At 42.2% G+C, this 14907-nt stretch overlaps 1 protein-coding gene across 1 annotated transcript in view; it reads left to right on the top strand.

Moving 5' to 3' along the window:
* Nucleotides 1-7699: 7699 nt before the first annotated feature.
* Nucleotides 7700-14907, top strand: part of LOC147701034 (protein RoBo-1-like) — a 102223-nt gene continuing 95015 nt past the window's right edge. The window contains exon 1 of the mRNA XM_086929294.1: nucleotides 7700-7751. Within this exon, the coding sequence (XP_086785420.1) occupies nucleotides 7700-7751 (52 nt within the window). The remainder of the gene's footprint in view (nucleotides 7752-14907) is intronic.

Genomic DNA, 14907 nt, shown 5'->3' with positions numbered 1-14907 from the left:
CCCCAAGTAGCCCCCTGAAAACAACGCAATACTGCTACCAGGTTGAACCCTAACTCCAGATTGTGCCAAAACGCACTCTGTAGCTAGGTCCTAACTCCCCTTTCCCACCATGGATTTTCTTCAAACCACTTGCAATCAAAATTTGACTGCACCAGCAGTACTCCCAGACCCCCAGGCACCCCGAAAAAACATAGAAGCCCCCCAAACAGCCCCCCAAACACAGGCAAGTGAGCAAAAACGTAAGCACTTTTTCACTATGGATTTTATCCAAACCACTTGTGCCCGATATTACACCTTCCCAGCAATGCCCCCAGACCCGTAAACCCACCAGCAAACACCCCCAAACAGGCCAAAAACAAAAATACAAAAACTCACACTTGGAAAATTTTCAGAAAATTTTCAGCCTACCAGTCAACATCGATCCAAACGCCCTCTGCAGTGAGGTCCTAACTCCCCTTTCCCACCATGGATTTTCTTCAAATCACTTGCATTCAAAATTAGACTATCCCAGCAGTACTCCCAGACCCCAAAACCCACCCCCAAACACCTAGAAGCCCCCCAAACACCCCCCACAAACAGGCAAGTGAGCACAAAAACAGAAAAACGTTTTCACCATGGATTTTATCCAAACCACTTGCTCCCAATATTAGACCTTCCCAGCAATGTCCCCAGACCCGTCAACCCACCCGCAAAAAAGCAGAACACCCCCAAACAGGCAAAAAGCAAAAATGGAAAATGTGACACTTAGAAAAATGTTGGCCTATCATGAATTCAGTCCAAACACTCTCTGCAGCTAGGCCCTAACTCCCCTTTTCCACCATGGATTTTCTTAAAAGCAAATGCAATCAAAATTAGACTGTACCAGCAATGCTCCCAGACCCCCAGACACCCGCCAAAATACCTGGAAGCCCCCCAAACAGCCCCCCAAAAACATGCAAGTGAGCAAAAACGGAAAAACTTTTTCCCTATGGATTTTATCCAAACCACTTGCGCCCGATATTAGACCTTCCCAGCAATGCCCCCAGACCCGTCAACTCACCCTCAAAAAAGTAGAACACCCCCGAACAGGCCAAAAGCAAAAATGCAAAAACTCACACTTAGAAATGTTCAGCCTACCAGTCAACATCGGTCCAAAAGCACACTGCAGCTAGGCCTGAACTCCCCTTTTCCACCATGGATTTTCTTACAAACACTTGCAATCAAAATTAGACTGTGCCAGCAGTACTCCCAGACCCCCAGGCCCCCCCCAAAAACATAAAAGCCCCCCAAAAAAAGGCAAGTGAGCAAAAACTGAAACACTTTTTCACCATGGATTTTATCTAAACCACTTGTGCCCGATTTTACACCTTCCCAGCAATGCCCCCAGACTCGTCAACCCACCCGCAAAAAAGTAGAACACCCCCAAACAGGCCAAAAGCAAAAATGCAAAAACTCACACTTAGAAAATTTTCAGCTTACCAGTCAACATCGGTCCAAACGCGCTCTGCAGCTAGGCCCTAACTCCCCTTTCCCACCATGGATTTTCTTCAAATCACTCGCAATCAAAATTAGACTATCCTAGCTGTGCTCCCAGACCCCAAAACCCACCCACAAAAACCTAGAAGCCTCCCAAACAGCCCCCCAGATACAGGCAAGTGAGCAAAAACGGAAACCATTTTCACCATGGATTTTATCCAAACCACTTGCACCCAATATTAGACCTTCTCGGCAATGCCCACAGACCCGTCAACCCACCCGCAAAAAAAGTAGAACCCCCCTAAACAGGCCAAAAGCAAAAATGCTAAAACTCCACTTACAAAATTTTCAGCCTACCAGTCAACATCGGTCCAAATGCGCACTGCAGCTAGGCCCAAACTCCCCTTTTCCACCATGGATTTTCTTAAAAACACTTGCATTCAAAATTAAACATTACCAGTAGTGCTCCCAGACCCCTGAACCCATTCGCAGAAATCTAGAACACCCCCAAGTAGCCCCCTAAAAACATGCGATACTGCTACCAGGTTGAACCCTAACTCCAAATCGTGCCAAAATGCACTCTGCAACTAGGCCCAAACCCCCCTTTTCCACCATGGATTTTCTTAAAAACACTTGCATTAAAAATTAAACATTACCAGTAGTGCTCCCAGACCCCTGAACCCATTCGCAGAAATCTAGAACACCCCCAAGTAGCCCCCTAAAAACATGCAATACTACTACCATGTTGAACCCTAACTCCAAATCGTGCCAAAACGCACTCTGCAGCTGGGTCCTAACTCCCCTTTCGCACCATGGATTTTCTTCAAATCACTTGCAATCAAAATTAGACTATCCCAGCAGTGCTCCCAGACCCGAAAAACCCACCCCCAAAAACGTAGAAGCCCCCCAAACAGCCCCCCACAAACACGCAAGTGAGCAAAAACGGAAAAACTTTTTCGCCATGGATTTTATCCAAACCACTTGCGCCCGATATTAGACCTTCCCAGCAATGCCCCCTGACCCGTCAACCCACCCGCAAAAAAGTAGAACACCCCCAAACAGGCCAAAAGTAAAAATGCAAAAACTCACACTTAGAAAATGTTCAGCTTACCAGTCAACATCGGTCCAAATGCGCTCTGCAGCTAGGCCCTAACTCCCCTTTCCCAGCATGGATTTTCTTCAAATCACTCGCAATCAAAATTAGACCATCCCAGCTGTGCTCCCAGACCCCAAAACCCACCCCCAAAAACCTAGAAGCCCCCCAAACAGCCCCCAAATACAGGCAAGTGAGCAAAAAAGGAAACCTTTTTCACATTGGATTTTATCCAAACCACTTGCGCCCGATATTAGACCTTCTTGGCAATGCCCACAGACCCGTCAACCCACCTGCAAAAAAGTAGAACCCCCCCAAACAGGCCAAAAGCAAAAATGCAAAAACTCACACTTACAAAATGTTCAGCCTACCTGTCAATATCGGTCCAAACGCGCACTGCAGCTAGGCCAGAACTCCCCTTTTCCACCATGGATTTATTTAAAAACATTTGCATTCAAAATTAAACATTACCAGTAGTGCTCCCAGACCCCTGAACCCATTCGCAGAATTCTAGAACAACCCCAAGTAACCCCCTAAAAACATGCAATACTGCTACCAGTTTGAAACCTAACTCCAAATCGTGCCAAAATGCACTCTGCAACTAGGCCCAAACCCCCCTTTTCCACCATGGATTTTCTTAAAAACACTTGCATTAAAAATTAAACATTACCAGTAGTTCTCCCAGACCCCTGAACCCATTCGCAGAAATCTAAAACACCCCCAAGTAGCCCCCTAAAAACATGCAATACTGCTACCAGGTTGAACCCTAACTCCAAATCGTGCCAAAACGCCCTCTGCAGCTCGGTGATTACATAAATAGTGCGTGCATGATTGCAAGAGTGCAAGGATAGTGTCTGGGTAATTAAAGCACTGTATACCTAATGCATTGGTGATTGCATGAGAATAGGAGTAATGTCTGGGGGATTGAAGGAGTACATGGGGGACGCCTGGGTTACTGTATGATGACAGGAGTAATATTGCGTGATTTACATGACTACATAGAAAGTGACTGGATGATTTTATATGTCCATGGGTACTTCTTGGGTGATTACAGGATTAATGAGGTAGTGCCTGAGTGAATAAATAAGTGCAAAGGTAGTGCCTGGGTGATTTCATTACAGCAAGACCACTGGCTGAGTCATTACATAAGTACAAGGGTAGTGCCTCTGTGATTAAAGGAGTGCAGCAGTAGTGCCTGAGTGATTAGATAAGAGCATGAGTAGTGACTACATCCTCCAAAGAGTGCGATGGCAAATGGTAATAACTTCGGGCCAGATAAACATCCCTTTTTTGCAGCTGCAAACGGGAGATTATCCAGTTTGCGACCATAAAAAAGTGTAATGGCATGTACAAATGCTATTTTGCGAGTCACTGACTCACGCGACTCAAGCTATTAGGAAGGGGCATCCCTTCCTAATAGCGAGACACCATGCCATGTGCTATTGTTTTGCAACTGCATTTGCGGCCGCACAAAACTTGCAGTTTACCACCTACTTCAAGTACGTGGTAAACCACTTACAAACGGGAAGGGGTCCCCAGGTGATGCCCTCCTCCATGTGAGAAAATATTTTTTAAGAGCACGCAATGGTCCCAGGAACCACTCCCTGCCTTTAAAAAAATTAACCGGAAAACTAACATTTTATCTTTTTTGAAAATACCTCCTGTTTTCCTTTAAAGAAAACAGGCAGCATTTAAGAAAGAAAACCTACTTTGTTTACAAAGCCGTCACAGACATGGTGGTGCTAGCCAATCCCAATGGGGTCGCAAATTGCATTTGCCTCATGAATATTATTAAGGCATGCCATTTGCAACCCCTTTGAGAACTGCAAACAGTGTCTTAGAAATTGTTGTACATTCACGTTTACGAGTTTCAAATTGCGTGTTGCCATTTGATACAATTTGCGACTCACAAATGTTAATATTGGTACATCTGGCCCTCTGTGCCTACACTTAGCACATCTTATAAATACAACCCCTGCGCACACCTAGGTTTGTAAGGCAATTGCAAAATTTAGGGGCACTCATTCTGAAAGCCTCAGTTTAGTATGAAACGTTGTATTGAGAATAACAGAGTTCGAGAATTCTACAAGATCATAGCTGGTCTTTTCTTTGTTTGTATGGCATTTGTAACAGGGAGGACCTGGCCTAACAGTTCGGGCTGGACAGTTCCCATTGGGTGCAGGGTCAACACTGATTCGCATGTGGCTGGGTTAAAACTGGAATGGCATTGGAAGCAAAAAAACAATGGATTTTGGCCCAGATTTCTGTACCGGTTTGAATGTGCGACTTTGTTCTGCTTTCTGTCCATCAATTGTTATTTTTGAATTTGTAACAGTGGCAACCATTTTGAAAGTAGGTAGTGTAACGAAATTTCAAATAGAAACATGAAATTTCTAACATACACTAAAGCATTGAATGTTCAGTGAAACATGAAACATATAATAAAAGGAAAACACTCTCTTTCCTTTTATACTTACATTCAAAAATCGATATCCCTGGTCAATATCAGGAAAAATAAAATTTAAATGACTTTCATGGTTATATGTTACACTTATTAGACCTCGTCCAGTTGCACTGCCAGCAAGCATATGCTGCTCACGGTAGGTGCCTGTAGTCATTTTACTGCGTTCAATTATTATCACCTCTGTGCAGCGACTATTTCGGAAAACCAGATCATGTGTGCAAGCACTATCACTGCCTCTAGACCCTATGCACACATATTGCCTTGTGCAGCTCCAGATCTCCTCCTATCAGATGTCCCTTGACTCTATCCAGGTCCAGCTCACCGGAGCAGCTTGGTTTAGCCTGTCAAAGGCTGATCAATCAGAAGAGCCTGCTGGAAGGCTGGATTGCGGCACATCAGAGAAGCAAGTTTAACCCAATGCGCGCTACGCGTTTTCCCGCTGTGCGCTGACTTTTGCCAAAACCCGCGGTTCATGACGAGCTCAGCTCGTCATGAGCGTACGGCAGGCGTAACTCATGACGAGCTGAGCTTGTCATGACCGTCGAAGGGGTTAATAACGAATTTTTATGTAATAGTTATAATAAACGGAACATTGGCATGGTGTTGGATTTATCATACCTATTCTTGTAAGTCTTTAAATTATATTTTTCTCACTCCTGTCAATAGTTATACTTTATTAAAGTATTTCAATGTTAGCTCTGGAGCCAATGTGCTATACTTGGGAAGAATGAACTTGCAGTTATTCCCTCACCAGGGCATATAAAACATCTTTTGAAATGTCCTTACTTATTTTTACATGGCTCCCTACCCTGGGTGAACCTGGTGTAAACATTAGGGTTGAAGTATATGTAAATAATAAGGTAGGTTAAAACTTTGAAAGCTCCTTTAATTCCAAAATCAAATTTGCATGTAAATTAATTTGAATGCAGCCTGTAAAGCAGAGGTGCCTTTCGAAATGACAGCAGCCAGAACAGTAGTGCACACTTAAGTGCATTAAATCTACTGGGCATCTAAATCTACATGCCCTACCATATACTAGGGACCTACAGGTAGTCTGTCAGTACCAATTGTAATTATACCTAATTATGTTGTACGTTTGATCCGAGCACATGCCCTGGGTCTGCTAGCAAAGTCCAGGGCACAATCAGAGTCAGGAAACCAGCGTCCAGCAGCCAAAATGGTGCCAATAACATAAGGGGATACTGAAAAAAGCCCTGGTTGCTTGCAGGACTGCTGCTGTGTGCTGCATCCACAGTGCAGGACCCAACGTCTCATTGAAAATGCTGCTGCAAGATGCATCCTTGATGTAGGATTTTGCATTGCATCTCTATAGAACAGTTGCAGCATGGCACATCCTCATCGTAGGACCTTGTATCACTACTTAGCAGCTAATCAGAACTGTTGCTGCACAAAGAATTGTCAACGCAGGATCATGCATCTCAGCCCTGAACCACCGATGTGCAATGCAATCTCTACGTGGGACTTCGCAGACCTCTGTGACCTGGATTTAAGGTACTTTCTACCCTGGTTCCTGTATCTGGTCAGTGGTCCATTGTGGTCAAACCAAACTTGTGAGTTTGTCCTAGTTTGTCCTAGTTCAGTGTGACCAGATATCCACAGTTGGTGGTTTGTGCTTTTCAGCTCTATTCTTATCAAAATCTTTAAAATTGCATATCATTGGTTCTACCGATTGAATTTTTGCTCTTTTGGTGACAAATAAGTAATTAAATGTAACTCTATATTTCTAAATTGTGTGGGATTTTTACTGCTGCAGACAAAACAGTATACATTGCTTCTAAGTCAAGCATGACAGCTTTTGTTCCAAGCTACTAGAGTGTTAAGCACAAGTTAAATTGAGGTTCAATTGTTTTTCACCTTGACAAGAATTGTGGTTGCTGCTTGAATAGGGTTTTACCCCACTCAACTAGTAGCTCATTTTCCTACAACTGTGATTTAAATTTTTAAACAGATGACTCTAACCCTCCGTTTGAGATTACGGTCCATCTGAGTAATTGCAGCAAGGACAGGAAACTGTGCCTAGTTTGTGCAGTGCGAATACCATCCTTATCTTCCTGAGCTATCACAAGTGACATCAATCACTCCAGGTGCTGCCTTCATAACAAGAAGTGCTATGTTCCTCAAAAATTCAAGGTGTAGTCAAGCATATTACTGAAATGGCCCCCAAGACACAGCAACTATCACTTGGCTTCAGCCGTTTTTAGTACTCTTCTCACCAAAAGAAGTGCCACCTACGGTCAAATACCTGCTGGGTCGACCGAGGGGCCTTCCAGAGCTGTTCAGAGACTGCATTGGAAGTTGACCACAGGCAAGAAACCCAAAACGAATTCTCATCTCAGAAAAGGTTTGTCATTATACATAATACATTATGTTAATAATAGAAGTTGTTGGTAGAGAGAAGTACATTACATCAGGACAGCCTGTTCTTTCAATAATGCATTGGGTGGAGTGATAGTTGAGAGGCCTGAGAGTCATACCCAATCACTGACCAGCGGAAAATACCAAGACTGCCACATCAGCGTCTGTCTCCTCATGAGGTGCTCAGGCAGGACCTGCCCTCCATGCAACTGAATAAATACAATGGCCAGATATTCAGATGTGGAGAATGCATGAAGAACTGCTCAGACCCTAATTTCTGCACTGCCCAGCTCCATCCTTCCTCCAACACCATGTGGGTGTTCTTCACTACCGTCATCTTTCTAGCTGATCTGATAACCGAAGGTGAGACCTCAGAAGCTTCTCAATATTTTTAGTTCACCTCTTAGAAGTCAGGATCACATAGTCCAAAACACAAACTTTAAAGACTTCTGCCAGAAAACAACTCTGACTTGCACAAACAGAAAAGGCAAAACAGTACATGCTTACAACATGTACCAGAGTGCTAAACAACCCGACCAGTGAGGTACATGCCAAATCATACTACCAACGTTTGAGAAATGGGCAGGAGACCCTCTCCTTGTGTATGTTTGATGATAGGAATGCAGTGGAGAATAAATTCAATTAGTGGGGAATAATGGAGTTGGAGCAGTTTCATGTTCAAGGTATTTCTTATAGACTACATGGCTTCTGTGTGGGTACAGGCAAAAGAGGGGGTGAGTACAAAAATAGTATTTCAACCAACTAATTGCTTTCCAACTTTTGACATTGATGTTTTTTAATAGATAGTTACTTCCAATAATCATGCATCTGAAATAACTTACTGTTGCTGATTTCCTAGTCCTATTTACAGAAAGAAATGATTTTTTCTGCTTGCTTATATCTATTAAAATGGCAAAAATGGAAACTAGACTTTTAAAATGCTAGCTCTTATGCCTTCCAGTAGCTATGCAGTTTCACTGGATGGATGACATGGGACATTTACACCCCAAAGGTTTTTTCTATCACTTTAGACATAATTATTATTTCACCTTTCCTACGTCAGGTGTTCATCCGTGCCCAACTATATGGTATCTCCTTTGCAGTGTTAGTCTGTTTGTCATAAAACTGTCTGGGCTTTTGGTACTTTACAAAAGAACAATAAATGAATAACTAATGCATTATAATTGGCTACTTAATTAAAACAAACCCCTTGCGGTTATTCTTCTGCAATTGTACATAACAGGACAAAAAAATATGAGTTCATGTTTTTGCACGGAACAAAAAATAAATGTTGACAAATTCATAGAAAATGGTAATAATATTAATGCAGGTGGAACTTTCATAAAATAAAAAACATTGAAAGGGGAGTCAAATCAGTGACTAATCAGCCGGCCTGGACGGAGTGAAACTCCAGGAAGTGACCAAAAAACTTTGCCAAGCTAGGCAGACTTCTGCAAGCTGCAGAGTGCGTTACCTCACGCCGCTCGCTTTGATTTTTAGCACCCGTTTTTTGTCCCAGGCTGTTAAATCAGTGCAAACTGCATCACGTGCAGAGCAAGAGGGCGCTACTTCTTTCAGCAGCTTGTGTAGAAGTTCTACTCAAGCAACAGCTTCCTCAATGCAAATGGAAGGTTTCACAACGTGAGCAGTACTGACCATCCGCAACTACCAGCATTGAGAAATCTCACTGGGAGCGGTCTAGGGTTGGATTTTCCTTGCTCGCCAACTTACCGTCTGTGAGCAAGAATAAAAACTCCTCTCCACATACACTCCACATATGGAGCGTAGTTCACAGCCCAGGCCCACTAATCAGATTGAAAGAGGATACATAATGTAGCTTGAACCTGGATTGTCAGACTAAAATTTTCACAGTAAATTTGGTGAAAATTAGACCCAAAGTAGACAGGATGAACTTCACTCTAATCCTAAGGTGACTGTAAAACGTGGGTGCTCTTAGTCTGAAGCTGACTGTAGAATGTGGGTTCTAGTAGTCTGAAGGTGACTGTAGAATGTGGGTGCTCATAGTCTGAAGGTGACTGTAGAATGTGGGTGCTCATAGTCTGAAGGTGACTGTAGAATTTGGGTGCTCATAGTCTAAACGTGATTGTAAAATATGACTGCCCATAGTCTGAAGGTGAATGTAGAAAGTGGGTGCCCATAGACCGAAGGTGAATGTAGAAAGTGGGTGCTCATAGTCTGAAGGTGATTGTAGAATTTGGGTGGGCCCTCTGATAAGATCTGCCCCAGTTTCCAGCATCACTAAGGGCCTGATTAAGAGTTTATGTGCTATTTAACACACCTGATAAAAAACAATACCACAGGCATGTTATTTATTGGGTGCGAGAAATAAAACCTGTTACAAGTTGGTGGGAAATAACATATGGTTTTGGTGTTTAACTCACCAAAATCTGCATGATACAGTAAATATTATATACTTTTTCCACATAATATTTTAGCAGGTTTGACCTGCTTAAAATGAAACAAAGGTTAAGGTATTTAACAGATTTGATAATTATCTGATGTGCTAAATAACTACCAACTTGTAATTGCAACTAATGTGTGAACAGGGTTTTCGCACTAGTCGGAATATAATACAAGGTGCCTACGATCACTTCACCTAGCACAAGCTAGGGTAAAGCGCATAAAGAAAGTGAGGACAGGTGGACGTTCATTCTTATAGCTGGCAGCAAAAAAGTGGACTGAACTACCTCAAGATCTACGCCTTACATCAGACTATTCGGGGGCATATTATCAAGGGGGTTTATCTCCGCTTTTTTGGCTTTAAAAGCCAAGAAAGCGGAGATAAAATTATCTCCCTATTACCAAGCTGTCGCTAACACCAGTTAGCGACAGCTAATAGGAGATAGCGACCATCTTGGGCCCCGCTTTGCATGTCAGTGGTATTTATCACTAATGACATGCAAAGTGGGCGTGCCAAGATGTTAGTGACTGGAAACAGTCGCTAACATCGCTATCTCCTATTACCAACTTTTGGAGATATTCGCGCTAAGCGCGAATATCTCCAAAAGCTAACACCTGCCCTGAGCAGTTCTTAGCCATGTTATCCAATGGTAGGTGGATAACATGGCTAAGAGCATTTGCTCGATATTGCATGAATATCGCTGACTTTTCAGCGATATTCATGCATTGAGGCCGTTTTTTATCGCATTTGCGATAAACCTTGCTAATAGCAAGGTTTATCTGCGATAAAAATTGCCGATGTGCGGCGATAAATTTTGTCTCTAAACAAGTTAGAGACAAAAATTATCGCTAGTTGTTGGTAATATGCCCCCTTGTTTTTAGGAAAAAATTTAAAACCCATGTATTTCCAAGATCCTAGTCCTATCACTCCCACCAATAACTGTACAATGAATTCCTGCTACCCAGAGCCGTGATATCCTTCGGGATGATTGTTAGCGCTCCATAAATAAATAAATAAAATAATGACCACCATAATCAGAGCCTTAGGATCCCTATAAAAACAAAAACATGATGTAATGGAACTGTCAATGTACCTCCCGCCATCGGTGCTAAGAGCAGTCTATAATAAACTAAGTAACTTCCAGGCAAATGCTATCCTTAGTTAATCATGGCAATTGATATATCTACCAAAGTGGGTTTGTACCAGGGAGGAGCACCTTCCTCAACAGCTGACAGCACTTTCACATCCCGGAGACAACCCCTATTTCAGACCTCTAATCATTGGTGGAGTCGATAAACTTTGAGAAATCCTTCAACACCATTAGCTAGACATACCTGTTTGTGCTGTTTTAAAGAAGAAGCTATGAAATGGAATTATGCAGCAAGAGAGGGACAAATTATGCAGCATGGTTGAGTAAATTATGCATCACATAAAGGCAAATTATGTGGCACAATGAAGCCCATTTTGTAATTAAACTTGGTAACACTATCTGGTCATTTGTTGCACCTCATTAGTACTAGTTTGACATCCAAATATAGTAAGAAGCAACAAAAAGGTGACCAGTACAGCTTTGAAAGAGCCTTCCACTGTGCGTCAACATGTGTCATCCCATTTTAGTAACTTTTAAACCATTTGAGCTAGAAACAAATCTTTTTTTGTTAAAATCTGCAGAATATGCTGCAGATGAAGGATTGTGTAGCAAATGCAGAAAATCTATAATTATGGGAAAAGTGCTGGAGCTGTACAATCACATCATTTCTGTGGCAATCCTACGACGAAGGTATGCACAGAATACATGTGATAGAAATTGTTTGAAATTGGGCTATTCATTATGTGGCAATTACAAGTAATATGTCCACCATTGTCCTAACCTCATTGTAGCACTTGACTCTTACAGGGTAGCGAAGCATAACAGTCCGAGGCCTACTGTAGGCTAGTAAGCACCAATCACTGGTGGTCAGTAATAACACTGAATAAATCATTGTTCAGTCAGTACATTTTTGTTTAGAAAAAGGAGATGTACATTTATTACAAACACACACACACACACTACTAAATGATACGCAGTATTTTAAATATATGTAAAGTGGCAGAAGGAACACACAAGAGAATACATTGTGTAACCACTGGTGATCTTCTAGAGGGGTCGCCCAAACATACTAAGTGAGATTAATCATAACTTTAACAGGAATCATTGTCAGTATTGCAGTGATCAACAAAGCAGTATGCATATTTATAGTGAACCTATACAATATGTACAATCATTATGTTGAACTAATAACCAATAAAGCATTGAGAATTAAGCTCTGTGCTTGTGTAATGCTTGGGCATTTCATACGAAGTTGCTATTAATCAAACAGCAGCTAGAGAGAATTACATTGAGAAAGTATTGCAATGCAACCATACATGCAACAAGTAGAGGCCATAATAACATAAACCTTACATTTATGTATTTTCAGTCCTTCCAGAACATCACCATACCCATTGCTCCCAGAGGGCATAACACTCCCTGCTGCAGAACAAAATCTTCTGCGATGAGAGTGCTTGAAAATACATTAAAAATCCAGGGGATGTGATAATTAGGGTGAGCACCCAGAAAATATGCTTGGAAAAAAAGCTGTGTTGTGCTGAGTAATTTGGTGGTGTCCCCATTGTCCTGGGACTACTACTAGAAGAGAGATATGTAAGTTAGTACATTTATGATTATGATCAAAAACATTGCATATGTATGTAAATATTAAAACATAACCCCACCACATAACATCAGTTAAAAAAAAATAGTTTCAAAGGTTTCTACAGATGCTTTGAAATTAGGGCTCCCAGATTTATGGTATTTATTTTTTTAACATTTCCAAAACTGTACATTTTCATATTTATGTAACTGATAGACACATACTCATACTTTGATGTCTGTCATGCTTTAGCTATTTAAGCTGTCAATTATTACATAACAATACATTCACTGGTAAATACTAGCTTTATGACATAAATGTATGTTATTAAAAGAAATTTCATCCTATTTTTTAATTTCCGATGCTGTCCATCTGTTCAGCTGCTGGCCTATAATTTATGAAAGACTTCATGGAGAGAGTCACTTAAAAGAAGCACCATTTTCTATATTTATCCACTTTTAAAAATAAATTCAGACAGAAAACACATTGTTTTCTGTCTGTATGAATCTGTATAAATCCGTAAAAACGGAAAACAGGGAGCCTTATTTAAAATGCATGTTAGAGAGCCTTATTTAAAATGCATTATAGCATCTAAATGATACACAAGTGATTCTCAACTCTCATGCAGGAGAAAATCATTGGCCAGAATGTGCGAGGACCCAAGGAAGAATTTGCAAAGGTTTTTAAATGCTAATTCCTATCTTTTACATCCCTGTACCTTTTGTTTTTTCAGTGAAATAATTTTTATAGTCCCCTACGATCATCTTTCAGGAATCCACTGTGTAGGACTTACAGGAGGTACCAGGAGGGCTTCATGGCCTCTAAGGTCCTTCAAGAGTAAAGTGCACTTCATCCCCCAGCCACTAGTGAACGATGAGTCGCATTTGCAGAATGGTGGAGAATTGTGGTGTGGCCTTTGAGAACTGTTAGACCTCCTAGAAATCCAGTTGTGTTGGACTTACTAAAGATAACAGGAGGCGTAGTAGTCCTCCAAGGACCTCCTGTTATCTCCAGTAAGTTCCACACAACTTGATTGCTGAGACCTCGTAAGAGGAAACACCCCATGTGTCTACCGCTCTGTAAACGCACCTCCTGGTGCACTACTAGAAGGGGAATGAAGTCTCCTTTGTTATTGAGGTTCCTTGGGGGCCAACTACCCCTCCTGTTACCTACAGCAAGTTAACAACAAAAGAGGGGGACAAAGGGTGGACAATATTTGGGCTTGCTGGGAGATTTTCGGTGGCCTTGCCTCCTTTATGCTCCACTCTACAAACCTGCCTCCTGATGCACTACTAGTTGGGGGACGTTACATTGACTCTTGAGGGTCCCTGGGGGCCAACTAGCCCTCCTGTTACCTCCATTAAGACCCAAACAGCTGAATTAGTGAGAAGTTGTCAGAGTCCATGCCCCCTTTCTCCAGCACTCTGCAAATATGCCTCCTGGCGAACTTCTGCTTGGAGGAAGGAGTCTACTTTAGTCACAAGGCTTTCAGGAGGCAGGGGAACTAATCTTCCCACCAGCAGTGTCCCAAGAGGCACGTTGTGGAGTGGTGTGGAAAGGGGGCATGCCTCTGACTACCTCTCAGCAGTCCAACTGGGAGGGGCTTACAGGAGGTGAAAGGAGGTCTTGTTGGACCCTAAGGACCCTCAGCAGCCAAGGGAACTTTATCCCTCAACCAGTAGTGCACGAGGAGGCGTGTTTGCAGAGTGGTGGAGAAAGGAGGCAGAGCCTGTGGTGAGTTGCCAGCTTTTTTTCCACTTTTGAGGAAGGGGGGCCAGGTGTGGCCCCCTTCCCTGCACCATTTTAAACCTCAGGAACTCATCCCCCAGGGCCTCACCCATTTTAATTTAAAAAAAGGAAGGCCCCTTGGTCCACTTCCCCCGAGGCATGACCCTTGTATTATTTTTTTATTTTTAAATTAAAAAAGGGAGATGTCCATGCGGGTCCCTCCTGGGCCATTTTTAGCCCCAGGACCCCATCTTCTGGGCCGGGTCATTTAAAGTGGGTGCCTCTAGGGCACCCATTCATCAATGGGAATGCAGAGCAACCTGCAGTTTAGTCACTAACCCATGCATTCAGTAAGACATGCTTAGTTAGTCACTTATACAGTCAGTCAGTCAAGCACCTACTAAATCATCCATTCAGACACTTATACACCGACATAGTCACTGGGTATCACCAGTGATCTCATCAGTGATGTCATTTTTAGATGTCATCAGTGATGTCACTCACCATGTAATAAATGATGTACTATTTGATGTCATCAGCAGTGCATTGCGGGGTAGCAAGTTATGTTAGCTCAATTATTCTGGTTTTGTACAAGTGAAATGTCCAACTAATTATAGCCTCCCTAAAACCTATGGTTTTTTCAGTGAATTTCTATAGATTTTTTAATGCTAATTTCTCACTATAACATCCCTGAAAC

This window comes from Lissotriton vulgaris, chromosome 7 (genome assembly GCF_964263255.1).
Source record: "Lissotriton vulgaris chromosome 7, aLisVul1.2, whole genome shotgun sequence".
NCBI classification, from domain to species: domain Eukaryota; kingdom Metazoa; phylum Chordata; class Amphibia; order Caudata; family Salamandridae; genus Lissotriton; species Lissotriton vulgaris.
Note: the sequence above shows the minus strand (reverse complement) of the source record. Positions and strands in the feature narration are given on the sequence as shown.